At 32.0% G+C, this 27296-nt stretch overlaps 2 protein-coding genes across 2 annotated transcripts; both read left to right on the forward strand.

Moving 5' to 3' along the window:
• The first annotated feature begins 65 nt into the window (after positions 1 to 65).
• LOC133854130 (phosphoacetylglucosamine mutase) lies at positions 66 to 5640 on the forward strand. Its single transcript, XM_062290176.1, has 9 exons — positions 66 to 273; positions 415 to 680; positions 1109 to 1228; positions 1331 to 1473; positions 1557 to 1805; positions 2005 to 2423; positions 2508 to 2683; positions 4857 to 4953; positions 5335 to 5640. The coding sequence occupies exons 1-9, from the start codon at positions 213 to 215 to the stop codon at positions 5493 to 5495; spliced, it is 1692 nt and encodes a 563-aa protein (XP_062146160.1). The 5' UTR covers positions 66 to 212; the 3' UTR covers positions 5496 to 5640.
• A 2254-nt stretch (positions 5641 to 7894) lies between these two features.
• Positions 7895 to 12539, forward strand: LOC133854299 (beta-galactosidase 15-like). Its single transcript, XM_062290428.1, has 18 exons — positions 7895 to 8062; positions 8333 to 8428; positions 8554 to 8666; positions 8776 to 8842; positions 8927 to 9019; positions 9127 to 9270; positions 9371 to 9459; positions 9563 to 9668; positions 9842 to 9929; positions 10065 to 10183; positions 10271 to 10432; positions 10532 to 10743; positions 10851 to 10954; positions 11106 to 11215; positions 11306 to 11575; positions 11725 to 11936; positions 12015 to 12291; positions 12384 to 12539. The coding sequence occupies exons 1-18, from the start codon at positions 7904 to 7906 to the stop codon at positions 12486 to 12488; spliced, it is 2526 nt and encodes an 841-aa protein (XP_062146412.1). The 5' UTR covers positions 7895 to 7903; the 3' UTR covers positions 12489 to 12539.
• The last annotated feature ends 14757 nt before the right edge of the window (positions 12540 to 27296 follow it).

The raw sequence follows: 27296 nt of genomic DNA on the forward strand, positions 1-27296 counted from the left end.
GGATTGGGGATTGACAAAATGACGAAAATAGCCTTTGGATTTGACGGATGAATTTTCATTAATATTTAAAAAAAGAAAAAGAAAAAAAATAGTGAAAACATTGCGTTTGACGGAGGCACAGTAGATCATCAAATGGACGTTGCCTAATTGCCCAGTGCGTAGCCGTTGAAACCAGAGAGACAATCCACCACCACCATTGCTGATCATCAACCATGAACGAAGACCAACGCTCCCTCCTCCTCAGCTCCTCCTCTCGCTTCCCTCCTCCCCAAGGTTCCTCATTTCCTCTCTCTCTCTCTCTCTCTCTCTCTCTGTATTACACAAAACCCATCTCAAAACTTGATGATAATGAAATGATCTATAAATATATATGCATATATGTATGTATGTGTTTTTTTTTTTTTTTTTTTGCAGGGGTGAGGTTGTTATACGGTACGGCGGGATTCAGGGCTGATGCGGCGTTGCTGGGATCGACAGTGTACAGGGTGGGGATCCTAGCGGCGCTGAGGTCGCTGAAGATGGAGGGGTCGGTAATTGGGGTGATGCTCACGGCCTCGCATAATAGGGTCTCGGATAACGGAGTCAAAATCGCTGACCCAAGTGGTGGAATGCTGTCCCAGAGCTGGGAGCCCTTCGCTGACGCCCTTGCCAATGCCCCCACTTCCCAGCACCTCCTCCAAGTCTTTCTCTTTCCCACTCTCTCTTCTTTATGTTCAAGTATTTATGTACAAAGGATCTCATTTTGTTTGGGACAAAGAGAATGATAATTTTAGCTGGAAAGGGTGATACGCTGTTGTTTTGTTATAAATATTTTTGGTTGAATGGAAGTAACATTTTCTAGAAAGAGTTGAGGATTCCAAATTTACTACTTTTTGTGGGTTTCTTTTGTAAGAAGCTAAATGGGTATTAAACAAATGGAAGGTTAGAGACTCAAAGATACTAATTTGGAGGATTTTTTTTAATTAACGTTGAATTGGGGTTTTTTTTGGTGAGGATTAGCTCCTGAAAGTAGGTCTAGGGGGTGTACGTCTTTTTTGATTTTACTTGGAATGCCTGTATCGAAAAGTGGACTATGCTTATGTTGTTTTATTTTCTTTTGTGGGGACAGTTGATAACCGAATTTGTGGAGAAGGAAAACATCCCGTTGGAGGGAGTGAGGCGGCCCGAGATATTGTTGGGGAGAGACACGAGGCCTAGTGGAGAGTCTCTACTTGAAGCTGCTAAACAAGTACTACATAGCCTCTTTCCCCTTAATAATTATGAGCTTTGTACAAATGGATGTTTCTATTGCATTAAGTACGTTTTGCTTATGCTTTAAGTTTGGTTGAAGGGAATCAGTTCAATTCTTGGAGCGGTTGCCATTGATAAGGGAATTGTTACAACCCCACAACTACATTGGATGGTGCGTGCGAGAAATCAGGGCAAGAAATCATCAGAACTTGATTATTTTGAACAACTATCGAGCTCATTCAGGTTTGTTTGAGATAAAAGTGAATATGATTTGTTTGATATTAGTCTTTATGGGCATTCGCTATAGAGTTTATATTATTGGTTAGGTGCTTGATTGATTTGATCCCAAGTGGAAGTAAGATAAGTGAGGTGGATGAAAGATTGGTTGTTGATGGGGCTAATGGTGTGGGTGGAGAAAAGCTTGAGGTTTTAAGGGAAATGTTGGATGGTATGGTTGTTGAGATTCGTAATTCTGGGAAAGATGGAGGTGTGCTCAATGAAGGTGTTGGTGCTGATTACGTGCAGAAGGAGAAGTTTGCTCCACATAGCTTTGGTTCCCAGGACGTAGGACTAAGGTCAGCCATCTCTTCCTTGTTTGATAGTAAATGATTCTTGATTGTCAACGGTACAATAAAGGTATTCCTTTTTTCTAATTTGACTTTGACACGAATCAAACTTGAAAATTTATCAATTAGTTAATTATCTTTGATGCTTAGTATGACAATGACTGATGTGAGTTGGGGTTTAATTTCGTCGTTGGTTCTAGTATTTCAGGTGTGCTAGTTTAGATGGGGATGCTGATCGACTAGTATATTTTTCTGTGCCATCAAAAAGTTGCAATAAGATTGATCTTGTTGATGGGGACAAGATATTATCTTTGTTTGCTATCTTCATCAAAGAGCAACTAAACACTTTCAGCGAGGAGGGTGGTGAAAATATGAGCAGTACTTATCATGCTCGTCTTGGTGTTGTACAGACAGCATATGCGAATGGAGCATCCACAGATTACCTCAAAAAGTTGGGCTTAGAAGTTGTGTTTACTCCAACAGGAGTCAAATACTTGCACGAGAAAGCAGCTGAGTATGATATTGGGATCTATTTTGAGGCTAATGGCCATGGAACCATCCTATTCTCAGAATCTTTCTTATGTTGGTTAGAGGCCAGATGTGGGGAGTTTTCTTCAGTATCTAAAGGTTACATCATTTTCATCCATTGTAGCAGTCCTAATATGTTGATTAAGTGATGTGCTTCATGAATTATTTCGTTGTTTGATTCAGGTTCAGAACAGCAAAAGGCTGCTTTGAGACTATTGGCAGTCAGTAAGTTGATTAACCAAGCAGTTGGAGATGCTCTGAGTGGGTTGCTCTTGGTGGAGGCCATTTTGCAACATATGGGTTGGTCAATACAGAGATGGAGTGAGCTTTATAAGGATCTACCGAGTAGGCAGCTTAAGGTCAGTTTTCTTGATCACTTTCGATGAAGATAATCTTGTTATCCTGAAATTGGAAGGTGAATGTGCTTTTCCTTTTTCCACGCTCTAGATGAGCTCTTTGTAGGAAATTGTTGATTCTAAAATTCAAATAGAGCGCTTTACATGGGTCCGAGGTTTACCTGACAGGGGTGGGTACATGAAGTGACCCTGCCTTGAAGGGGTTCCTCATCATTAAAAAAAAAAATAATAATCAAATTGAGCTTTATGTACATAATTGGCAGTTCTAACTTTAGGGTCTAGTATGAAATATTCACGCATATGCTGAAAATAAAAGATTGTAGTTTTGTTAAAAAAAAAAGAAAAAGAAAAGAAGAGGTCCCAAATTCTTCAGTGTTAATATTTATGAAGAATAATTGTAACATCCTTTTCTGTCACCATGAAGAGATTTAATTGTTCTCTAATTGACATGGGTGTTGGAAGATTAATTTGATCTCCAATCTTTTTAGCGTCTGAATGGAAATGGTTTAGAAACATATTTAATTAAAAATAACGGACATGCTAGGATTATTTCCTCTAAACGAGTCAAGTACCTTCAGACCCAAAAAAGAGTAGAAAAAAAAAAAAAAAAAACTAGCCAAGTACATGATTTTGGATTTAGGATATTTTCAGAAATGTCTCAATTTCCTCAATGGTTTGTAGAGGTTAACAAGAGGAAAAAAATCTCCACCCCAACAAAATCCCCTGTTTTTGTTACCTGACAAAAGAAAAAAAGAAGAAAAAAGATGCCAAATTATGAACATAAACAGCGAAATGCAAAAGTTCAATGGTGCTTAGAAATAATCACATGTAAATATACGATATTGATTTTTTATTTTTTATTTTTAAAAAAGTAATCAAAAAATCATAATAACTAATCACTAAAAGATAAACAAAAGCAGTTGTCTAAAGATACAATGTGTTGAAAAATATAGATTAATCTCCTCTAAAGTCCTCTCACGGTCCTCAAAACTTATATACTCAATAACGTATATAATGTATAATAACATAAATATACATTATTGAGTTAATCTACAGAATCATACATGAAGAGATCTCTTATCAAAAAAGAGATCTCTATCTATGCATGTCACTCATTGGAAAATCTTCCTTTCTAATTTCAATGGTAAAATAATATAATTAACTCATCCACTACTTTTCCTAGATAAAATCCATTACTCTCAAACTTCTCCAATAGCTGCACAAGGTAGAGCAAACAACTAAAGTTAGTAGGGGTACATAAACAAGGTAGGGTGATTCACGTAGTGTGTTCAGCCATGTGTAAGTTAAATGGACTGAATAGATGATGGCTGTGAGACTGACCAGCCATGTCATAGCATACCCAATTCTGGGGGAAAAAACGGATGTTGAGCTGGATCAGGAACAAGGGAAGACCCTGACATGCTATAATAAACATATTTTGTTAAGTGGATTGGCTGCAACAGATGTGGACTGATTAATGAAGTTAGCAAATCAGAGTTGTTTAAATTGGCCCAACTTTAATTGGAAAGACTGAAATGTGAATAGTTCAAAGGATTTGAAAAAAGAAAAGAAAGTCAATCATATATCCCGTGCCATGGTTATATGTAGGCCAGAACTGTGAAAAAGTTTTATTGCAGTAAACCTCAAGTTGTTGGGATAATGATTTGTTTAGTTAAGTATGAATCCTGCTTTCTCCTTGATGACTCAACAAAACCTGACCCCATTTGTTGGAAATCATGTGTGCTTTACTTGATGTTGGACATTGGGGTGGAACAAGTTCCACATGCTTATGTTTGGACAGGGCTCACTATGTAACAAGTTTTACATGCTGCATCTTCTGCTTGAGACCAGATCATGTCATGATAACAAAGTTTAGTTTTTGTCTGATGGCTTTCATCAAAACCAGTAGAGCTTGTCTAATAGTGACATTATCTACAAAGGTGTACTGGTACCTAGTAGTTAGAGTTTCTTGTATTCTGCTTCTAGTCGCATGGTCCTTTATATAGTTTGATGTTCCTTCAATATTTTTATGCCGGAGGAGGGAATTTGCCCTGAAGAACAGGGATGTATTTTTTTATAGCTTACATTAGCATCTTTACAATGAAATATAATTGTTCTATTGTTATTGTTATTATAGTTCAGAAATTGAATCCCATTGCCTTTCCTATGCTGTCAGGTAAAAGTTGTGGACAGAACTGCTGTTATCACAGCGAATGCAGAAACTATGGTCGTGAGGCCCCCTGGCATTCAAGAAGCCATTAATGCTGAGGCCGGTAATAACATATTATTGATAACTGGTTTAAATAAAACTGATATGATGTTATTAATCCTTGGTCATGCATCATGATTAGTCAATATAATCATTGGTCTAGACAATCCAAGCGCACTTAAGCTACTATCAAGATTTCAACTATAGAATACAAGACATAAATTTACCCATATATACCCCAAGGTCATGACAGTGTGTGTTTTCCGTGTCCCTTGGCCCTGCATGGCTAGAAAAACTTGCACATGTAGGAATCCTGGTCCTGGATAGTTTCATGAGGGTTTGATATAATCATAACTTCTTTAACTACTGATTTCTCCAATATTATAGTGGGATGAAGCCATGATTAATTGTTAATGAGATTTTTTTTTTTTAATCAATAATGCAGCAAAATACCCTCAAGGCCGATGTTTCATACGACCATCAGGTACCGAGGATGTGATACGTGTGTATGCAGAAGCATCCACGCAAGAAGCAGCTGACAGCCTAGCCAACTCTGTAGCAAGACTTGTGGACCAGTTCCTAGGGTTTGGCAGTTCTTCAAAGTAACCTCCATCTTTTGTCCTGCAACTAAGTTGACAGTTGTGCTACATAGAAAGGGTCATCACTGGAACAGTTTGATTTTTGATATTGTGATATTGATCATTGCAAATGTGGCCAATTACTTAATAATATGGTTTTTACCTTCTCTAAATTTGATGAATTAGAACAAAATGGAATATGCAGTGAATCCTTGTCTGTCCCTCCTCTTGCCACACAAGCAGATTTTTCGCTCTCTCCAAGATGAAGGAGGAAACAGGAAAAAAATAAAAAAGGAGATAAAAGAATTAACCGATATTTGTCTTTATAACATAAAATTTCACATGTATTTTGTATAGAATTAACCGATTATATGCATTTTCACATAACAGAGTGTCTCACATTCATTTTTAATAAAATAAACACTATTTGTTTATAATATATGAGCTATGATACATTGTCTGTCTCGCATTCATTTTTAATAAAATAAACACAATATTTGTTTATAATATATATGAGCTATGATACATGGTCACTTCAAGACATAACTCTTGACCACATTGTTCACATGACAACTTTTATTTTATTTTTTTTTTAAAAAAACAAACCCTAAAGCTAGCTGGGAAAAAGTTGCGACGTGGTCAATGTGGTACAACTCCAACAACTTTTTTTTTTTTTTTTTTTCAAACTAACCATTGGATTTGCTTTTCTACACGTGGGTCTTACATATTTAATAGTTGATTTTTGTTTTTTTTTTTTAAAAAAAAATTGTTAGAGTTGTACCGAAGTTGTAAACGTATTATATCTCATATATATATATATATAGAATAATTATGTTTAGTAGATTCATGTACAAAATACAGCTTAATGATGTAGTAGATATACAAAAGTATTAAATTACATTACTCGTATATAATCTAGGTGATTAAAAAAAGAATCCTAAGAGCCTTGAACGGCTAGTATAACTATACCACCACGAAGTAATATATAAAACAATTTTATGAAAGTTAGGGTGATAATAATAAGTACAAAGTTTGTCAAGTTAAAAAAATTAATAAACAATCTTCAACTTAATTTATTAAACTGCATATTTTTACAAAAGTAATTCTATTTAAAAGATTTCTGTATAATTGCTATATAACTGGATGACATTTTGTTTTTTTTGAAATACTAATCTAATAATATATTAATTGTTATTGTCATGTTATCTAGTTGTATAACAGCTATATAAGAGTCTAATAAATATATTACTTACATACTTAATTATATTCAAAGTACTTGAAGACAGAAATACAGTTGCATTCTTTGTGAGCGCTTATCATTAATCCTGTTAATATCTTATTAAACACCAATTCTAATATGGAAAAAGTTTTTCTCCAATTGGATCGAATGAGATATGTAAATGGGTAATGTTAGAGACTATATTTTTATCTATAACTATCTCAAAATGTTGACGTGATAGTCATAACAAACACTTGAATCAGTCACATTGTTAAAAAAAATAAAATCCAAACAGTTGGTTAGGATTAATTGTGGAATAAATGTGTGATTTCTAGCATTAGTACTCTATGTAAATGCATCCACATTTCAAGCTATAAACCACGTTTTTATCCTATACTATCTCGTTATGCCGACGTGACAGTGTCAATCCACACAAAAAAAAAAAAAAAAAAAAACAAAGGTGGGTTAACACTATCATGTCAACATGTGTTTGAAGAATCAAATGCATTTTAAACACAAATCATTTTAATATATATTTTGGATTAAAAGAAATTCATTTAACCAAATTTAGAGGAAAATGTGTCCTTCAAGTATTGAATTACTTGTAATCTTGTATCATACTTCGAGTGGGATTTGTTTCACAAGTCAATCGCTTGTATTTTATGCAATATAACCAAATCATTACTTCGATCATATAAGTTGTCATTTTATATGTGATTCATTCTGATTTTTTTTTTTTTTTTTTTATTATTATTGTTTTTAAGATTTTATTAATTAAAAATTAAACTTTTTGAATGAAAAGGATAATTTACCAAAAATTATGTAACCAGAATTTATCCTTTTCCTCTTTGTCAGAATAATAGACAAAAAAACAAATTTATATTTGTATGGGCACCGATCGAGTTTGGCCCAGATAGCATTGGTGTTGGATATGGAGATAGAGAGGTATTCTTCATCTCAATGATCTCTTTCTTTTATCTCATTCTAGTCTTCTAGATGGACATGAATTGGATTATCAGTTAATTTTATCCAATAATGATGAAAGATGTCGCATTATAGATTACATGAATGATGAGTAACTGTTTTAGATTAACTATAATTCTCTAATCTTAATCCAATTCAATTACTTCAACTCTTGTATAAATAAGTCATGATCATGAACTCTATTTTCACATTCTATTTCGTGATCCCATTGTTACTTTAATTCTTCTGCAACGATGGCCTCTATTTTCTTATTGATCTCTGCTTTCTTTTTCTTCAGTTTACCTTCTTTCCATGCCCTTAATGTTTCACATGATGGAAGAGCAATTACTATCGATGGAGAAAGGAGAATTCTATTGTCTGGTTCAATTCATTATCCCCGCAGTACTCCTGGAGTAAGTTCTGATCATATCTAGCTACAATGTTAATTTTCTTTTCTAATTAATGTTTTCTTTTCTAAAATATTGTTTGCTTTTACCGTCACAATATATATGCAAAGACCTGACTAGGGGAACCGTCCCTATTCCGTCTCAAATTATGCACAAATTTTAGAATCGGGAGATATATAGAGCTATACTTTCCCGGCCCGGATGGTATATAGTTGGACTGTTTTTATTATTTAGATATTTACGTACTAATTATATTTACTTATTTCTTGCTTATAGATGTGGCCATCCTTGATTAAAAAAGCAAAAGAGGGTGGGATAAATACAATTGAGACTTATGTTTTTTGGAATGCTCATGAAGCTCAACGTCGTCAGGTTCTCTCTATTTCTTCCCTCTCTTTTTTTTTTTTTTTTAAAATAATAATTAATTTCCAATTATTTGGTTTTATAAATAGAAATCATGATAATTGACATTTTTTTTTTTAATTTATATTTTTTAGTATGACTTCAAAGGAAATCTTGACCTTGTAAGATTTCTCAAAACCATACAAGATGAAGGACTTTATGCCGTTCTTAGGATTGGGCCATATGTCTGTGCAGAATGGAATTACGGGTAATTAATTATATTAACTTTAAATATGTCAATTTTTTTTTCTATCTTTATTTTTTTTTTCTCTTATTTTAATTTTAATTTAATTTAATTTTTTTTAAAATCTCGCCAGAGGGTTTCCAGTATGGTTGCACAACATTCCAGGCATCAAGTTCAGGACCAAAAATGATGTGTTTATGGTAATCTAAAAACTTTGATACTTATAATTAAATTAAATTCTCTTATAATAACAATAATTTAATCAACCTCCTCAAATATATTAGAACGAGATGTCAAATTTTACGACGGTGATTGTAGACATGATGAAACATGAGAATCTCTTTGCTTCACAAGGCGGGCCTATAATTATTTCTCAGGTTTGTGAATTATAATTTTTTTTTTTCTTCATTTATTTATTTATTTATTTTTTTGCTTATACCTATTTTAATTAATTTTTTCTTATTTTTCTTCGCATGATCAAAAGATTGAAAACGAGTACGGGAATGTTATTGGGTCGTATGGAAATGATGGAAAAGAATACGTTCAATGGTGTGCTACTTTGGCTGAATCTTACCAAATCGGTGTTCCTTGGGTTATGTGTCAAGAATCGGATGCTCCATCCCCAATGGTATATACTGTATAATATTGCCCTTTTTTTTAATATATATATATATATATATATATATATATATTTAAAAAATTATTAATCTTGTTTATATTTTTTACAGATCAATACTTGCAATGGTTGGTATTGTGATCAATTCACCCCTAACAATCCCAATAGTCCTAAAATGTGGACTGAGAATTGGACTGGCTGGTATTTTTTTCTTTTATCTATCCCTTAGTTTTGTTGACTAATTAAGAATATTGTAGCATTTTCTTTCATATACCGGATATCTAATAAAATTATATGAACATAGGTTCAAGGGTTGGGGTTTGCAAGATCCACACAGAACCGCTGAAGACCTTTCTTTTGCTGTTGCACGGTTTTTTCAATATGGTGGCACTTTTCAAAACTATTACATGGTATGATGCACTTGGTACTCATACTAGTCGGCTAGGGTTTAGCTCGTTTTAACGAGTTTAATTTTAACTAAAACTGAATCCAAGTCGAATTTGTCCCGTCCCTTACAAGTTTGATGTATTTAGTTTACTAATAATTTGATACTAATTAATGTGGTTTTTTTCCATCTTCCTAGTACCATGGTGGCACTAATTTTGGCCGCACATCAGGGGGTCCATACATTACCACATCATATGATTACGATGCACCACTAGATGAATATGGTAAGAGAAAAAAAAAAAAAATAATAAATAAAAATAAATAAATAAAAATTAGACCCTTTTTCTTTTTTGATAAAACTCCTATTTTGAAGGTTTTTTTTTTTAGTTATTATTTCTTTAACCTTATGACATGTTTAGGGAACTTGAACCAACCAAAGTGGGGACATCTAAAGCAACTTCATCTCCTTCTAAGAGGGATGGAGAAGGTTCTAACTCACGGTTCTGTGAGAAGTATTGAATATGGGAATATGATGACGGTGAGTTTTTTGTTTTTATTATTTATTTTCTAATATATTAATTTGAGAAAGTAATAATGTTGAACATTCTTTTGCATGCAATTGCAGGCCACAATTTACAGTTATGGTGGACAATCAAGTTGTTTCTTTGGAAATGCAAATTCAAAAGACGATGCAACAATCAACTTCGAGAACACCATGTACAATGTACCAGCTTGGTCTGTCACCATCCTTCCTGATTGCTTTACTGAAGTCTACAACACTGCTAAGGTGAGCGACAATGGTGGTCTTTATATCTTTTCTGTAGAATAATCTTTCAATGTTTACTATTATACGTGTTTATTTATTATTTTATAAAACTATTGACAGGTTAATAGTCAAACATCAGTAATGGTGAAGAAGGAAAATGTAGCAGATAATTTTGAAGAACCTTACACATTGAAATGGCAATGGAGAGATGAAGGCTTTGAGCATAGCAACAAAAATGGCATTGTTGAAGATAGTCTAATGACCGTTGAACAACTTTTAGACCAAAAGGCTGTCTCAAATGATACCAGTGACTACCTCTGGTATATCACCAGGTAATGCATCTATAGGGTTTTTAATTCTCTGTTTTTTTTTTTTTTAATAAAAAAAATTACCTTTATTAATTTTATCTAATTCTTATTTTTCATGTATTTGTGTTTAGTTTCCATGTCAATAATACTGACCCAATTTTGGGCAAAGAGACAACGTTGCAAGTAAATACCGCTGGACATGTAATTCATGCATTCGTCAATGGAAGACATGTTGGTAATTTTCATTTAAATTTCTCTAATAACTCTTTTTAGGATGAGGATCCCCTCTCATTCTCAGCTCAAATGCAGGGTCATGGTTCTCAATTGGTTTTGTTATCATTTTCTTTCACCCAACTTCACTAATTGTCTAATTGTGTATGTCTCAGGATCCCAATATGCTCAAAATGGAAAATACAGCTTCACTTTTGAGAGTAAAATAAAATTGAACGTTGGGAGGAATGAAATAGCTTTGCTTAGTGTCACCGTTGGACTGCCCGTAAGTGTGAATTATTTCATGCAAGTTATAATAATAACAATCTTCTTTTTGTCATAAACTAACAATAATTTATTTTTTCAATTTTGGTAGAATTACGGTGCAAACTTTGATTTGGTGCAAACTGGTATTTCTGGTCCGGTTAATGTGGTCGGGAGAGAGAGACTTGATGAACTTACCCAAAAATTGGGTGACCAGAAGTATATCATTCAGGATGTAACCAAGGAACTAGCTTTCAGCAAATGGACGTATAAGATTGGATTGCGCGGTGAACGACAACAACTCCATGATCCTATACTCTCGCATAGATGGAGGTGGATTGGAGATAATCTTCCAACAAACAAGATGTTTGTTTGGTACAAGGTACTTTATCATTCATTACTATTGCTTGCGTTCAGTGTCATGGGCGCACAAGATGCCATTCATGTCTTCTTGTTTGCATCAATGACACATGACACGAACCAAAGCCGACATTTTGTTAGTATAATCCTAACATGTTTTTCCGGTTTTAGACAACGTTTAAGGCGCCAATAGGGAGTGATCCAGTTGTGGTGGATTTGATGGGTTTGGGGAAGGGACATGCATGGGTGAATGGCCAGAGCATTGGGAGGTATTGGCTAAGTTACCTCGCAAATGAAGATGGGTGTTCTCCAACGTGTGATTATCGTGGAACATACTCTAACAGTAAATGCTTGACTAATTGTGGGAAGCCTTCTCAACGATGGTAATCAATTTTCTTAATCATTTCATGCTTTTGGTTATGCTTGTGCTTCAAAATTTTCTTAAATATCGAAAATTTCAGGTACCATGTGCCTCGAGATTTTCTCAAAGACGATGACAACACCTTAGTTGTGTTTGAAGAGTTCGGAGGAAGCCCTTGGAATGTTAAGTTTCAGACTGTCACTGTTGGTACAGCTTGTGCAAATGCTTATGAAGGAAACACCTTGGATTTGTCATGCCAAGGAGGCAGTGTTATATCCCAAATCAGATTTGCTAGCTTTGGTTCACCAAAAGGTGCTTGTGGATCTTTCAGTGCTGGCCAGTGTGAGTCTCCTAGTGCTTTGTCAGCCATCCAAAAGGTAATTAATCTCTTTATTCTTTAAACTAAGTTTCTCTTTAATTGCCATTAATACTCTTTGGATTGATTGATTTTTTTTTCCATGAATCACAGGTGTGTGTCGGCAAAGAAAGTTGTTCCATTGATGTCTCAGAAAACCACCTTGGACCTACTGGTTGCAAAGACACTAATAGACTGGCTGTTGAAATTATCTGTTAGGGAAACTAGTTTATGTTTAGGTTATTTGGTTCTCTTTAGAGAGTTTATTCTCAATAAGGTTATGGAAGCTAGTTAGTTTAGGTTATTTGGTTCTCTTTAGAGAGTTTATTCTCAATAAGGTTAGGAAGCAAGTTAGTTTAGGTTATTTGACCCTCTTTAGAGAGTTTCTCTTGCTATAATTTGGATAAGAAATGAATAAAATATTTCTATTGTTAGTTTAATAAATGGCTGCAATTTTTCAGTTTTAATCCGTTCTATTTTGATACATAATCATCATATTTGAAACCTCTCATTTTGGATGTGAATGTGCCATGTACATGGCACTTATGACGTTTGTGACACTAATCACATCAATTGCTAAAATGTAAATTACCACATGGCACTCATTTTCACAGAACTTGAACGGCAGCTCCTTCTCTAAAGTGGAGTTATTCATGGCCAAGTAAACAAGCAAAACTGATACAAAACCCACGAGCATGAAGGTCTAACTTTACTCTGTTTGATATCACAAACAATTCTCAACTTCTTAGTCATTCACAATATCATTTTCAAGTATTGCTAACTACAGGTACTCAGACATATCCATCAACAACAATTGAAAGTTATTTATTCAAATATTTGTAATGAATTTTCTATGCAAAATTACACATCTATATACAATTATAATACAATTGCTTGGAACTTTTCAACCATAAGAATGGAAGATAAAAGGTTGGAAGATACAAGATAAAGGGGGTCACCAGTAATCTTTGCATGAGCAATGGCTTCTAGAAAAGCAATAAAACCCTAAAGAATCTCCTAAAAACACTTGTCAAACTGAATTTTGTTAACTCTACCCCGTCCTCTACCATGTTTTCAAAAAAAAAAAATTCATCCACTTTATTTATTTATTTATTAATTAATAAGGAAAATTACATTTTACCCCCTTGAAGTATTAATCTATTTGCGTTTTGGCGTCCAATGTTCAAAATGGATGATTCTTCACCCCCAATCTATCTCACGTTGGCAAAAGAATACCATCTGTCCATATTGTCTGTCACTTTGGATGGAAACAAAGTCACGTGTACGACACGTGACTTTGATTTACCAAAAAGTTCGAAAATGCCCTCACCGAAAGGTGGTTCGGCCACCCTCAAATCGGTCATAGGGGTCTAGGACACATGTCGATTTTTATATATATATATTTTAATTTTGTTAAAGTTTTTAGTATTTTTAGTTTTTTAATTTTAATTAGGCAAATGACAAGTGTCTATTTTTTAAGGACAAGGTCGTGGACTTCCGTCAAGTTTTGGATGGAAGTTAGATGGAATTATTATCTTCGTCTTTAGCCATAAACGGGGTACTATTTATGATACGAAATGAAACATAGAGGTCAAAAAATAAAGTCTTTAAACCAAGGGAGTCAAAGTTATTAAACCCTATTTTTTTTTATTTTGTATTGATTTTTTTATTTTTTATTTTTTTATCTTCTTTTGTTTTGACACTTTACCCACCCCCCAAGGCATTTTCGAACATTTTGATAAAAAAAAGTCACGTGACTTGATATCCGTCCAAAGTGATTGACAACATGGACATATGATATTTTTTTTGCCAACGTGAGATATGTTTTTTTGGGGCGGGATTGGTCATCAATTTTTGAACATTGGATGCCAAAACGCAAATGAGTGGATACTTCAAGGATAAAATGTAATTTCCCCGGCCTTATTTATATGTCATTCTCTATATTCCCTTTTTGTTTAGATGAAGAGTAATGTTAAATTTACTACTCTTTTATAACTTGCTATCATGAGTCAGCATGTAATTTGAGCCACGCCAACTACTAAAAAAAAAATTCACACTCTAATCATGTGTTTGACCCAAGTTAACAAGTTGTAAAAGAAGAGTTGTAGATAATAATAATAATAATAATAATAATAATAATAATAATAATAAAAGATAGTAATAGAATGATTAGATTATATGGTATTTTTCCACGCAAAGAAACTTATAAACAATTAATGACCATAGTAACATCCCATTTAAGAGTAATCACATTATTATTATTATTTTTTATTGAAACTTATTGAACTTATTAAAACAATCTCTTAAGAGGTTAGATAGGCCAACATGCCAAAATAAAACAATTTTCACAAAATATTATAAAACATTTTAAATTGAAAATGTAAATAGTTTTAATATATTTTCAATTCCCCATACTCCGAAGTAATACTAGAAACCACACTTTTATTTAACAATTATTCCACCATACCGGTATAGCACTACTAATTAGATGTTGTCACAACTTTCATAATTGGGAGTTCTCTTTGGGCCTAGGATGGGTTCAGTAGGCCCACTAGGATACATAAGCATTGGAGTCAGGCTCTTTGCTATTGTTGTTGAAACTTGTCCGGCCCAAAGAGCAAAAGGTGCATATTTTGGAAGCCCAAAATGGTAAAGTCAGGATTTAATTAATACGTTAAGCTCAATTTCTAAGCCCAAAATTAGGAGCTTTCATATTTAGAAAAAAAGAAAAAAAGAAAAAAAAAAAGAAAAAAAGAAAAAAGAAAACCCTCTCAATAAGGCCTAAGTGATATGAATGGAGGATTTGAGATTGCGATTTCATAAATAAAAAATACAATTTTAAACCAAATTACAAAAAATGAATTGTTTGAGAATTGCGTTTTTAAAAAATTGCGATTTGAAAATATAAAACACTATTTTTTTAAATCACAGGCAATGTATTTTTTTAAAAAAAAAATGAAAAATTTTAAAGGCTAACTTGCGATTTTAAAGGTCAAACTGCAATTTTGCCAAATGCTTAATTGATTTTTTTAAAATTGCTATTTTTTAATCGAACTTTTTGAAATCGTAAACCCAAACAGACCCGAAATAAGATTCAAATTCAGCCTCTCTTCTCGAAATACTAAAAGTTTAAATCGATTTGAAATTAGAAATTTAATTATTTATTTAATATTACAACACTTCGTTCAATTTTTTATGGGACATAAATTTCTTACAAATTAGTTTATAAGGAATTTCTTACAAACTAACTTCTAATAGTGACATGTGCCCCTTGCATGCCAGAAGCATATATTTTTTTAATTGCATGTGATCCCGTTGGAGTATGTTTATGATTTTCAAATGAAAATTGAATCTCTGCTTCTTCTCCTAGTGCTTATGGTTTAGGCTTATTAGGCTTTCTTTTAGTTTTAGTGACTGCAACTTCCTGAGATTGAAGATTGGGCTTTCTTTTTTGTTTAATTGGCAGTTTGATCATTAATTTTGTGTTACCCTATATTTGGCTCTTGAATCTAAGATTAGCTTAGTTTTGATTTTAAGGAAATAGATGTATTGTAGTGATTTTTGAATTATAGTTTTTGCTTAGTTAAGATATAAATTCATTAAGGTCTCGTTTAGTTTGCGAAATGGCTATTTCATTAGGAAAAAGAATAGTTATTCCTAGGAATAGAAGGTGGCGGAATGGAATAGTTATTTTTAATCTTTAGTTTGGTAACAACTCATATATTTTAATTAGAATCCAATCAAAATTACTAAAAAACCCCTACATTTAAAAAAATCAAATATTAAAAAAAACAAAAAAAACAAACAAACAAAAAAAAAAAAGAAAACCCTTGGGTGGCCGACCACCCATTGGCCGGCCACCCCTAAAATACCCGTCGGGGGTGGCCGCGGTCACGTACCCCCGAAGCCAACCCGGGGTGGGTGCAGCCACCCCTAAAAGCGCTGGGGGTGGTCGCACCACTCTCGGCTCCATATATGGGTTGGCTGGCCAGCCAATGAAGGGTAGTTTGGTTTTTGGTTTTTTTTTTTTTTTTCTAAAATATATATATATATAAAATATAAAATAAATGATTTTTTTTTTGAAAATATTGCATTTACTCTAAGGAATAGCTATTCCTCTCATTTTTTAGAGGAACAAGTATTCTTTTTCGTAAAGGAATAGGCATTCCAATGGAAATAACTATTCCAATAAATAGACCTTTTACCAAATAAAAGAATGACTATTCCATATATAGGAATAGCCATTCCATTCCAGGGGTTTATTTCACAAACCAAACGGGGCCTAAGTTCCATGGTATTTGCTTCATTTATGTACTTTGAATTGTTTAGTTTTGATATATATGTTAGAAGTACGTGTTTGCTTGATGCTTTGTTTAATTATTTTTGAGAAAATGTAGGAATCAACTATCAGCTATCATCTATCATATTTGCATCAGTCGTGACTTTGTGTGCTGATGACCATTTCCAGTAAAAGAAGACAATGACTCACTCACAAAAAATAAATATAAGATATCGGTTTCAAACCCAACATAAAGTTCACAGATAAGGCAATGATTCTGCAGATCATTCGAATTCAAACTTCAATTTTTTATTTTTTCTTTAAAAAAATTTTCAAGTCATTAGGGTCGACATATGGTATCAGTTCTAAAACCTAAAGCGTCGACCCAAAATATTATTAGCGGTTGTTGGCTAATCATCAGCGTCGACTTTGATGATCAAAGCGTTGGAGTTTTGGCGCCGACCTCATTAGTGTCGACATAAGCACTATTGATTAATAGCATTGCCTTTAGCACTTGTAGCATTTTTGTCGACAATAATGATCAATTTTTTTGTTTTTTATTTATTATTTATTATTTATTATTTTTTTGTAGCGAGAAGTAGAAGTTTGAATTCCATGTATGGTGATATGAGATAGCTAGATTACGTGTATAAAGATTACATTTGTTTACATACATATCAAAATGTAACAGAATGATAATGATATGTACGATATAATTTAAATTTAAAAAACAAATTCTGTTAATTAATGATACGATATAATTAATTTAAATTTAAAATACAAATTTGATCTTCTATAGCCTATATATAATACGAGTCTAGGCGTCTAGCTAGCTACCGAGTTTAATTATCTTAGAAATTAGTTTCAAGTTTCAACCATGATGAAGAAAGATCATTTAGTTGCAGCTATCTTGTTCTTCGTTATTTTCTCTTTCTCAGTGTCAGTCAAAGGGCTCAGCGTACAATCTTACTTGAAATGTCTTTCCGACTTCGACCACACAATAAAAAAATGTGTTCTCCTCAACTTTGATGCCTTTGTGTCTCTCAAAGGACAGAAAGTCCACATAAACTCAGCATGCTGCGGGGCTATCAGAGAATTTGATGAAGCTTGTGCTTCTGAAAGCTTAGTTTTTGAATCTGAAGCTTTGTTCATTCGTTGGTTGGTGGATAGTTGTGGCCGTGATAACCAGCAGGCTCCACCAACTCCATCATCATCATCTTCCTCTTCACCTCCGATTCCTCCGACTCCGACTACTCCGGTATCGGGCAACCAGTCATCCCCACAATTTGTGCCGCCACCAATGGAGCTGCCTGAAATTATTGTTTCTCGAGGGCCGAGTTGTTGGTCAAGCTCCTCGGCCATAGCACATGATTGGAAAGAATTAAATGACACTTACTGTTTGCTATCACGATTCAAAGGCATCTACTGTGAGACAGGAGAGCCCTACGACAGAGTCCAAGAGAAATGTTGTGTGAACTGCAGCTTTGAAAACCCACAAAGAAAATGGTTTCAAGTTACTCCACGTTATGTGGGTACTTTGGGTTAAAGTCGGAGAAATAAAATGTCGTTTAGGGTTTAGGTTGTGTTTTTCTTCAATTAATTAGTTTTACGTTTTTCTAAGTGGGTGATTATTTCACTTGTAAGATTCTTTGCCTTTCTCCATGTTATTGCAGTTTTTTTTTTAATAAAAAGTTTATTATGTTCTATTAATTAATTAATCAGTCTAACTATGCATTAATCTTGTAAGTTCGATGAGTGTCTTTAATTATAAAATTTGGATTCATGTACAAGGTGTTGATGCAATCAACATACACTCCTCCAATTTTCAACTTAATTACCCATCGGCTTAAACTTTTGTTTAATATGTGATAGGAATGGGTAAATCTAATAACTTATATATAATTGGCTCTAACATGTCACACTAATACGTCATGGACGTCTTGATTCATTTTGTTACTATGCACATGGATTGATTTGTATTTTTTCTTACCCGATATTTAATTTGGCTCTTCAATCTAATGAGCTTAAATTAGTTTGGATTTTAAGATAATAAACATATTGTAGTGATTTTTGGATTACAGTTTTTGCATGCTTAGGATATAAATTCATGAAGTTTCATTGTATTTGCTTCATATATATATATATATATATATATATATATATATATATATATATATATATATATATATTGAATTGTTTAATTTGGATATGTTTGAAGTGTTTGCTCGATGATTTATTTAATTGTTTTTGAGAAAATGTAGGAATCAATTAATTCTATCAGCTATATAATCGATCTATCATATTCGTGAGTACTTTGTGTGCCAATGATCATTTCCACTCACTTGAAAAATGGATCCGATATTGGTTTCAAATCCAACCGATAAAGCTACATGTCAGCGAAATTTGAATTTTACAGATTTAGAGCCTTCTTTTTAGCCTTATCAATTTTTACTAGCTCAAATAATTAAAAATCGTCTTTTGCTATTTTAGCCATTCAGTTCTTAATTTACCATTTTAGCTATTTACTATCACTATTATATTTAAATGATCTTTTTCAAAATGGGGATGACTATGTGTACGTGATGCATGAGACCTAGAGAGATAAATAAAAAAGAAAAAAGGAAGAGATAAGGGTTATGGTTGAGGGCTTTGACATGTTCAATTAAATGGGTCAGGTTATGGTTTACTTGTATACAATGGTGGAGCTATGATTTTGATTTAGAGGGGTCAAGAATTTATTTTTTTTTATTTTTTTTAAAAAAAAAGTAATAAAAAAAATTATGAGTGTAAAAAACTAAAGTTGAAAAAGATTGATTAAAAATATTAAATAATATAACTAACGGAAGAAATAAACAATTCAAAAAAAATTTAATTATTGTTTAAAACATACAAATGTAACTTACAATTTATTTTACCATTTGCGCGTTAATCTAGAATTTTATTGGAATTCAATAGAATCGTTGTTGTTCTCCATAATGTTAGATAACTATAATTATATATTTCATATAATTAAAATATGTAACAAAAACTATATATTTCTATAAACTGTTTATTAAAAGAGCAATCTAAATATAAGAGCTTAATTAACATAAAAGTCTGATTACATACCTCTTACTTCTTAGGCTCTCATTAATAATAATAATAATAATAATAATAATAATAATAAAAGAAGCTAAGTAATTCATTTGAATTATTGAAGGGCTATTATCTGTTTGTGCAATGTGCACCAACATTTCAGCCGGCCTCTCAACAAACAGCAAAGCATAGATAGTTTTTGGTGTTGATAAGCTAAGCGTATCAGCTAAAACAAGAAGAATTCAAATCTGTACATATCTTCAACACGTTAATTATTTTATCAATTTGACCCGTATGAGAAAAATCCTAAACTCTGCCATTATTGTTTTGAGATATGTTATTTACACAACTCTTACACAATAATTGTATAATAATATTGATGTGTTCAACATTTTTTAAAAAATAAAATAAAAATAAAAATATTGACACATCAGCATTATTGTGCAGCTAACATATTTCTATTGTTTGTTGTGTCATGGTGCCAGGTGTCCACATACGCAACACGAGTAGAAAGCTCGTATTTGGTTTGATTATTTCAAGAATCTTATGCCTCTTTACTTTAGTATATTTCAAGAAATCCTAAGCCACGTAAACATTTGATAAATTTACTCATTTATAACTTCATTAACTCTTTAAATAGACATGTACAATAAGATGGATAAGATAAAAAAAATACCAATTAATGATAAACCTAATTTTAAGATAAAACTAATCTAAATCATAATTAATAACTAATAATCCTTATTAAATAAAGAGAAATGATATTTGTACATCTCATTTTCAAATTTACCATTAGATTTATAGAACTCACATTTGGTCCTACAAATTCAATGGTGAATTTGAAACTTAGTTGTATAGAGATGTACAAATATCATTTCTCTTAAATAAATGGGATATGTTAAACATCCATCTCTTACCTATCTTGAGTAAGTTTCAAATCTATTATTAGATTTGTAGGACCCAATGTAGGTTCCACAAATCCAATAGTAAATTTGAAAATAAGATGAGTTGCTGATGTGTCTATTGAGACACACATAAAATATGACAAACTATTAATTTTGAGGAAAAAAGTGACATAGGAGCCTATTTAAAATTTGTGCAAAACCTAAGAACCATATTACTGAAATTAGAAACTCAATAACTAAATTCAAATAAAAATAAAACCTAAGGACTAAATATAATTTTTCCCAATTTTACTAGCCCAAATAAGTATAAACCATTTTTCTCTATTTTAGCCATTCAGTTCTTAATTTAAAGCATCCCAGCAGTCTCACAATTTTAACTATCTACTATCACTATTCCATTTAAATAATCATTTTCAAAATGGGGATGGCTATGTGTGATGCATGAGAGAGAGAGAAAGGAGAAGATAAAATTTTAATAGTGTTTTATTGATTTGGTGAGTGAACATTGCTTACTATTGTTGGTGAGTATTATTCAGTCACCAAATTGGTGAGGCTGCTGGAGAGTCATTTTGGATAATTTCATCAAATTGGCTCAACAAAAAACAATGATTTTGCAGAAGCAGAAATTAGAATTCTATGTCTGGTGATATAACCTCTCCAAAGAAATAATTTATAAAGAGTTTGGTTTAAATTAGGGTTGAAATTTTTTGACATAAACCACAAACCCAACATGAACCCAACACGGAATTAAAGGGTTAAGGTTAAGAAATTTGACCCATTTAATTAAATGTTTCAGGTTATGGTTGACTTATTTGCTTTTATATTCATTCTTCGACAAAACTTGAACCCGACACATGACATAATGGTTCGCAATTTTTAATGACCTGCGACTCCCATACGAATCTAATACAAAATTATAGGGTTATAGTTGAGAGCTTCGACACATTTAATTAAATGGGTCGGATTAGAATTTACCTATATAAAATGTCAGAGCCAAGATTTTGATTCGGAGGGGTCATGAAGATTTTTTATTTAAAAATAAAAAATAAAAAACTTATGAGTTAAAAATACTAAAGTTGAAAAAAATTGATTAAAAATATTCAATAACATAACTAATGGAATAAATAAACAATTCAACAAAATTTTTTTAAAACATACTTTAGGGTATTTCAAGAAATCATAAGGACCATAAATTTTTGATAAATTTACTCATTTATAACTTCATTAACTCTTTAAATAGACATTTACAATAAGTTGGATAAGATAAAAAATACCAATTAATGATAAACATAATTTTAAAATAAAACAAATCTAAATCATAATTAATAATTAATAATCCTTATTAAATAAAGAGAAATGATATTTGTACATCTTATTTTCAAATTTACCATTGGATTTATATGATCCATATTGGGTGACACAAATTCAATGGTGAATTTGAAATTTAGTTGTATGGAGATGTATAAATATAATTTCTCTTAAATAAATAGGATATGTTAAACATCCATCAAATCAACTATTTGATCTGTACGACCCAATGTAGGTCCCACAAATTCAATAGTGAATTTGAAAATATATGAGTTGCTGACATGTCAATTGAGACACACATGAAATATGACAAACTATTAATTTTGAAGGAAAAAGTGACATAGGAGCCTATTTAAAATTTGTACAAAAACTAATGACCATATTATTAAAATTAGAAACTCAATGACTAAATTCAAATAAGATAAAAACGTAAGGACTAAATATAATTTTTTCCAATTTTATTAGCCCAAATAGCTATAAACATTTTTTTCTCTATTTTAGCCAACCAGTTCTTAATTTAAAGCACCCTAGTAGCCTTACCATTTTAGCTATCTACTATTACTATTCCATTGATATAATCTTTTCCAAAATGGGGATGGACTATGTGTGATGCATGAGAGAGAAGAAGAAAAAAAAAAAAAGGAAGAGAGAAATTTTTAATAGTTTTTTATTGATTTGGTGAGTCTACTAACTATTGTTGGTGAGTACTGTTCACTCATCAAATTTTTTTTTTTTTACCACCAAATTGGTGAGGTTGCTAGAGAGTCATTTTAGATAATTTCATCAAATTGACTCACTAAAATTATCAAAAAATTATTTTGGTGATACTACTAAGAATGCTCTAAGGCAATAATTCTGCAAAACAGAAATTAGAATTCCAAGTCTGGTGATATCACCTCGATCTCCAAAGAAATAATTTATAAAGAGTTTGGTTTTAATTAGGGTTGGCAATTTTTAGCATGACCCACAAATTCGACACGAACCTAACATGGAATTAAAGGGTTAGAGTTGAGGAATCTGACCCAATTAATTAAATGGTTTGGGTTAGAGTTAACTTATATATACTTTTATATTCAAGCCTTGACAGAACTCAAACCTGTCACACTACATAATGATTCGCAATTTTTGACATGACCCGCAACCCCCACATGAATCTAATATAAAATAGGAGAGTTATGCTTAAGGGCTTTGACATTTTTAATTAAATGAGTCAGATTAGGGTTTACCTATGACAATAGTGGTGGAGCCAAAATTTTGATTCAAAGGGGTCAAGAATTTTTTTTCTTTTTTCTTTTTTTAAGAAAATTATGAGTAAAAAAACTAAAGTTGAAAAAAATTTGATTAAAAATATTAAATAATATAACTAACGAAATAAATAAACAATTCAATAAAATTTAATTATTATTTAAAACATACAAATGTAACATATAATTTTATTTTATTTTTTTGTCACTTGCATGTTAATTTAGGATTTGATTGGAATTCAATAGAATCAGTTGTTATTCTCCAAAATGTCAATAACTACAATTATATATTTCATATAATTAAAATATGTAACAATATATTTAGATTGCTCTTTTAATATATATATATATATATATATATATATATATATATATATATATATATATATATATATATATATATATATATATTAAAATAGCAATTTAAATATAAAAGCTTAATTAACGTAAAAGGTTGATTACATCCCTCTCATTTCTTAGGCTCTAACCCATAATATATATATATATATATAAAGAAAAAGATGCCAAGTAATTGTTGAAGGGCTGTTTTTTTTTATTTTATTTTATGAGCAAATTGTTGAGGGGCTATTATCTGATGAAGAATGAGAATTTGAAAAATTGAAATAATCAAATATCAATAAGTTTTAGTGTTTGGCAGATCGATAAGGTTAATTTTAAATATATACCTCAATTTGAATTTGACAAATTGCAATTAAGTTGGCGTCGTTAGCTCATAGAATCAGATAGTTTTTGATGATGCAATATGCATGATAAGCAAAGTCTATCAGCTAAAACAAGAACAATTCAAATCTGCGCATATCTTCAACAAGTTTGTGAAAGAGAAATGTTAGCTACGTACTAGCTATTTATTTACTCTTAACAGATTTTGCCACCATATAATTTAAATTTTAAAAAACAAAATTGAGATAATAACAAAATTGAGATCTTCTATGGCCTATATATAATACGATTCTAGGTACCAAACTTCATTAACAAATTAGTTTCAACCATGATGATGAAGAAAGATCATTTAGTTGCGGCAATCTTGTTCATCATTATTTTCTCTTTCTCAGTCTCAGTCAAAGGGCTCAGCCTAGAAGGATACCTGAAATGTCTTTCCGACTTCGACCACACAATAAAAGAATGTGTTCGTCTCAACTTTGATTCCTTTGTGTCTCTTAAAGGGCACAAAGTTCACACAAATTCGACATGCTGCGGAGCTATCAAAGAATTTAACGACACTTGCACTTCTGAAAGCTTAATTTTTGAATCTGAAGCTTTTTTCATCCATTGGTTGGTGGATAGTTGTGATGATCACCAATCTTCATCTTCACCAACTACTCCACCATCTTCGCCTTCACCAGCTACACCATCTACACCATCTTCATCGGCTAGTCCTTTCACTATTCTTCCGCCTCCGGGATCGAGCATCCAGCCAAGCTCTGATTTCAAGCCGCCTCCGTTGCAGCTGCCTAAAGTTGTTGAGATAGTTCATGAGGGGGGTTGTGTGTCAGGCTCGAGTGGTACGTTCCATATGTGGAGCGAGTTAAATAACACTTGCTGCTTCCTCCAACGATATAAAGGCAGTCATTGTGAGAGGGGAGAGCACTACGACATAGTCGAAGAAAGATGTTGTCTGAACTGTCAACAGCCGTCAGGAAGCCAAATATGGTTTCAGGTTACTCCACGTTACGTGGGTTCTTTGGACTAAAGTGAGAGTTTCGATCGAGAGCTTGTACGCACGTGCATGTACGTTGTTAGTTGGCCGGTGTTTAATTCATTGAAATAAAATGTCGTTTAAGGTTGGTTTAGGTTGTTTTTTCTTCAACAGGCTAGCTAGGATATGTCGTACGTTGTTTTTCCAAGTTGTAAGGCCATCCATGGTTCTTTGCATGCCTTTTTCTATGTTATTGCAGTTTTTTTCTATTGTTCTTTTATTATTATTATTATTTATTGAGTTTATTCTGTTAATGCATTAATCTTGAACGTTCTATGATTGTCTTTATAAAAGATGGATTCATGTTCAATGCTTTTGTTCTGCAAAGGGAATTAAGGCACGAATTAATTTCTTTTTTCCTTTTTGATTGATAAATTTCGGGAGATTTTATTTAAAACAATATCTCTGCAAGGTGCTGATGAGCAGCGATTGATTCAAGTGATTAAATTCGTTTTTTTTTTTTTTTTTTTTAAGTTATATTAGATGCATGTGATAAAGTAATTAATTAATTAAGAAAAAAATTATAATGAATTATTTTATCAATTTGACCTGTATGAGAAAAATCTTAACTCGGCCATTATTGTTTCGAGATATGTTATTTACACAACTCTTATACAACCAGGGACGGAACCAGAAGTTCTTTTGGGTATGGGCCAATGGACGAAATTTTTTTTGGTAGGGGCTAAATAAGCTAAAATTTTATTTTTACTTTATATTTTTTAAAAAAAAAAATTCCACCTAATTAATAAATTATTTTTTTTAGAAAATTGGTTGGGGGGGGGGGGGGGGGGGGGGGGTAGGCATGGCCCCTGCCAGCCCCCCCTCCCTCCATCCTTGTATTCCAGCATTTTTTTTTATAAAAAAAAAAGAAAAAAAGAAAAAGAAAAAGATAAGAACAAAAATGTTGAACATATCAATATTGTTGTGCAGCTAACATATTTCTATTGTTTGTTGTTGTGTCATGGTGTTGAGTGTCCACATAGGCAACACGAGTGGAAAGCTAGTATTTTGTTGGATTATTTCAAGAATCTTATGCCTCTTTACTTTACTTTAGGGTATTTCAAGAAATCTTAAGCAACATAAATGTTTGATAAATGTACTCATTTATAACTTCATTAACTCTTTAAATAGACATTTACAATAAGTTGGATATGATAAAAAATACCAATTAATGATAAACCTAATTTTAAAATAAAACTAATCTAAATCATAATTAATAATTAATAATCCTTATTAAATAAAGAGAAATGATTTTTGTACATCTCATTTTCAAATTTACCATTTGATTTATATGATCTATATTGGGTGACACAAATTCAATGGTGAATTTGAAATTTAGTTGTATGGAGATGTATAAATATAATTTCTCTTAAATAAATAGGATATGTCAAACATCCATCAAATCAACTATTGGATCTGTAGGACCCAATGTAGGTCTCACAAATCCAATAGTGAATTTGAAAATAATGAGTTGCTGATGTGTCAATTGATACACACATGAAATATGACAAACTATTAATTTTGAAGGAAAAAGTGACATAGGAGTCTATTTAAAATTTGTGCAAAATCTAAGGACTATATTATTGAAATTAGAAACTCAATGACTAAATTCAAATAAGATAAAAACCTAAGGACTAAATATAATTTTTTTTCAAATTTTATTAGCCCAAACAGTTATAAACAATTTTTTTTCTCTATTTTAGCCAGCCAGATCTTAATTTAAAGCACCCTAGCAGCCTTACCATTTTAGCTATCTACTATTACTATTCCATTTATATAATCTTTTTCAAAATGGGGATGGACTATGTGTGATGCATGAGAGAGAACAAAAAAAAAAAAAGGAAGAGAGAAATTTTTAATAGTTTTTTATTGATTTGGCGAGTCTACTAACTATTGTTGGTGAGTACGGTTCACTCATCAATTTATTTTTCCCACCAAATTGGTGAGGTTGCTAAAAAGTCATTTTATATAATTTCATCAAATTAACTCACCAAAATAATCAAAAAGTTATTTTGGTGATGCTACTAAGAATGCTCTAAGGCAATGATTCTGCAAAAGCAGAAGTTAGAATTCCACGTCTGGTGATATCACCTCTCCAAAGAAATAATTTATAAAGAGTTTGGTTTTAATTAGGGTTGACAATTTTTGACATGACCCGCAAACCCGACATGAACCTAACATGGAATTAAAGGGTTAGAATTGAGGAATCTGACCCATTTAATTAAATGGTTGGGGTTAGAGTTAACTTATATATACTCTTATATTCATGCCTCGACACAACTCGAACCTGTCACATTACATAATGATTCGCAATTTTTGACATGACATGCAACCCCCACATGAATATATCTAATATAAAATTAGAGACTTATGCTTAATTAAGGGCTTTGAAATTTTTAATTAAATGGGTCAGATTAGGGTTTACCTATGTACAATAGTAGCGGAGCCATGATTTTGATTCAAAGGGGTCAAGAATTTTTTATTTTTTATTTTTTTAAG

The sequence above is a fragment of the Alnus glutinosa genome, chromosome 13 (genome assembly GCF_958979055.1).
Source record: "Alnus glutinosa chromosome 13, dhAlnGlut1.1, whole genome shotgun sequence".
Lineage (NCBI taxonomy): Eukaryota > Viridiplantae > Streptophyta > Magnoliopsida > Fagales > Betulaceae > Alnus > Alnus glutinosa.

Coding starts and splice junctions, on each gene's coding strand:
- LOC133854130 (XM_062290176.1), top strand. CDS start 213: ATGAACGAAGACCAACGCTCCCTCCTCCTCAGCTCCTCCTCTCGCTTC. Junction 681..1,108: donor CTTCCCAGCACCTCCTCCAA/GTCTTTCTCTTT, acceptor TTGTGGGGACAG/TTGATAACCGAATTTGTGGA. Junction 1,229..1,330: donor TACTTGAAGCTGCTAAACAA/GTACTACATAGC, acceptor GTTTGGTTGAAG/GGAATCAGTTCAATTCTTGG.
- LOC133854299 (XM_062290428.1), top strand. CDS start 7,904: ATGGCCTCTATTTTCTTATTGATCTCTGCTTTCTTTTTCTTCAGTTTA. Junction 8,429..8,553: donor ATGAAGCTCAACGTCGTCAG/GTTCTCTCTATT, acceptor TATATTTTTTAG/TATGACTTCAAAGGAAATCT. Junction 10,955..11,105: donor CGTCAATGGAAGACATGTTG/GTAATTTTCATT, acceptor TGTATGTCTCAG/GATCCCAATATGCTCAAAAT.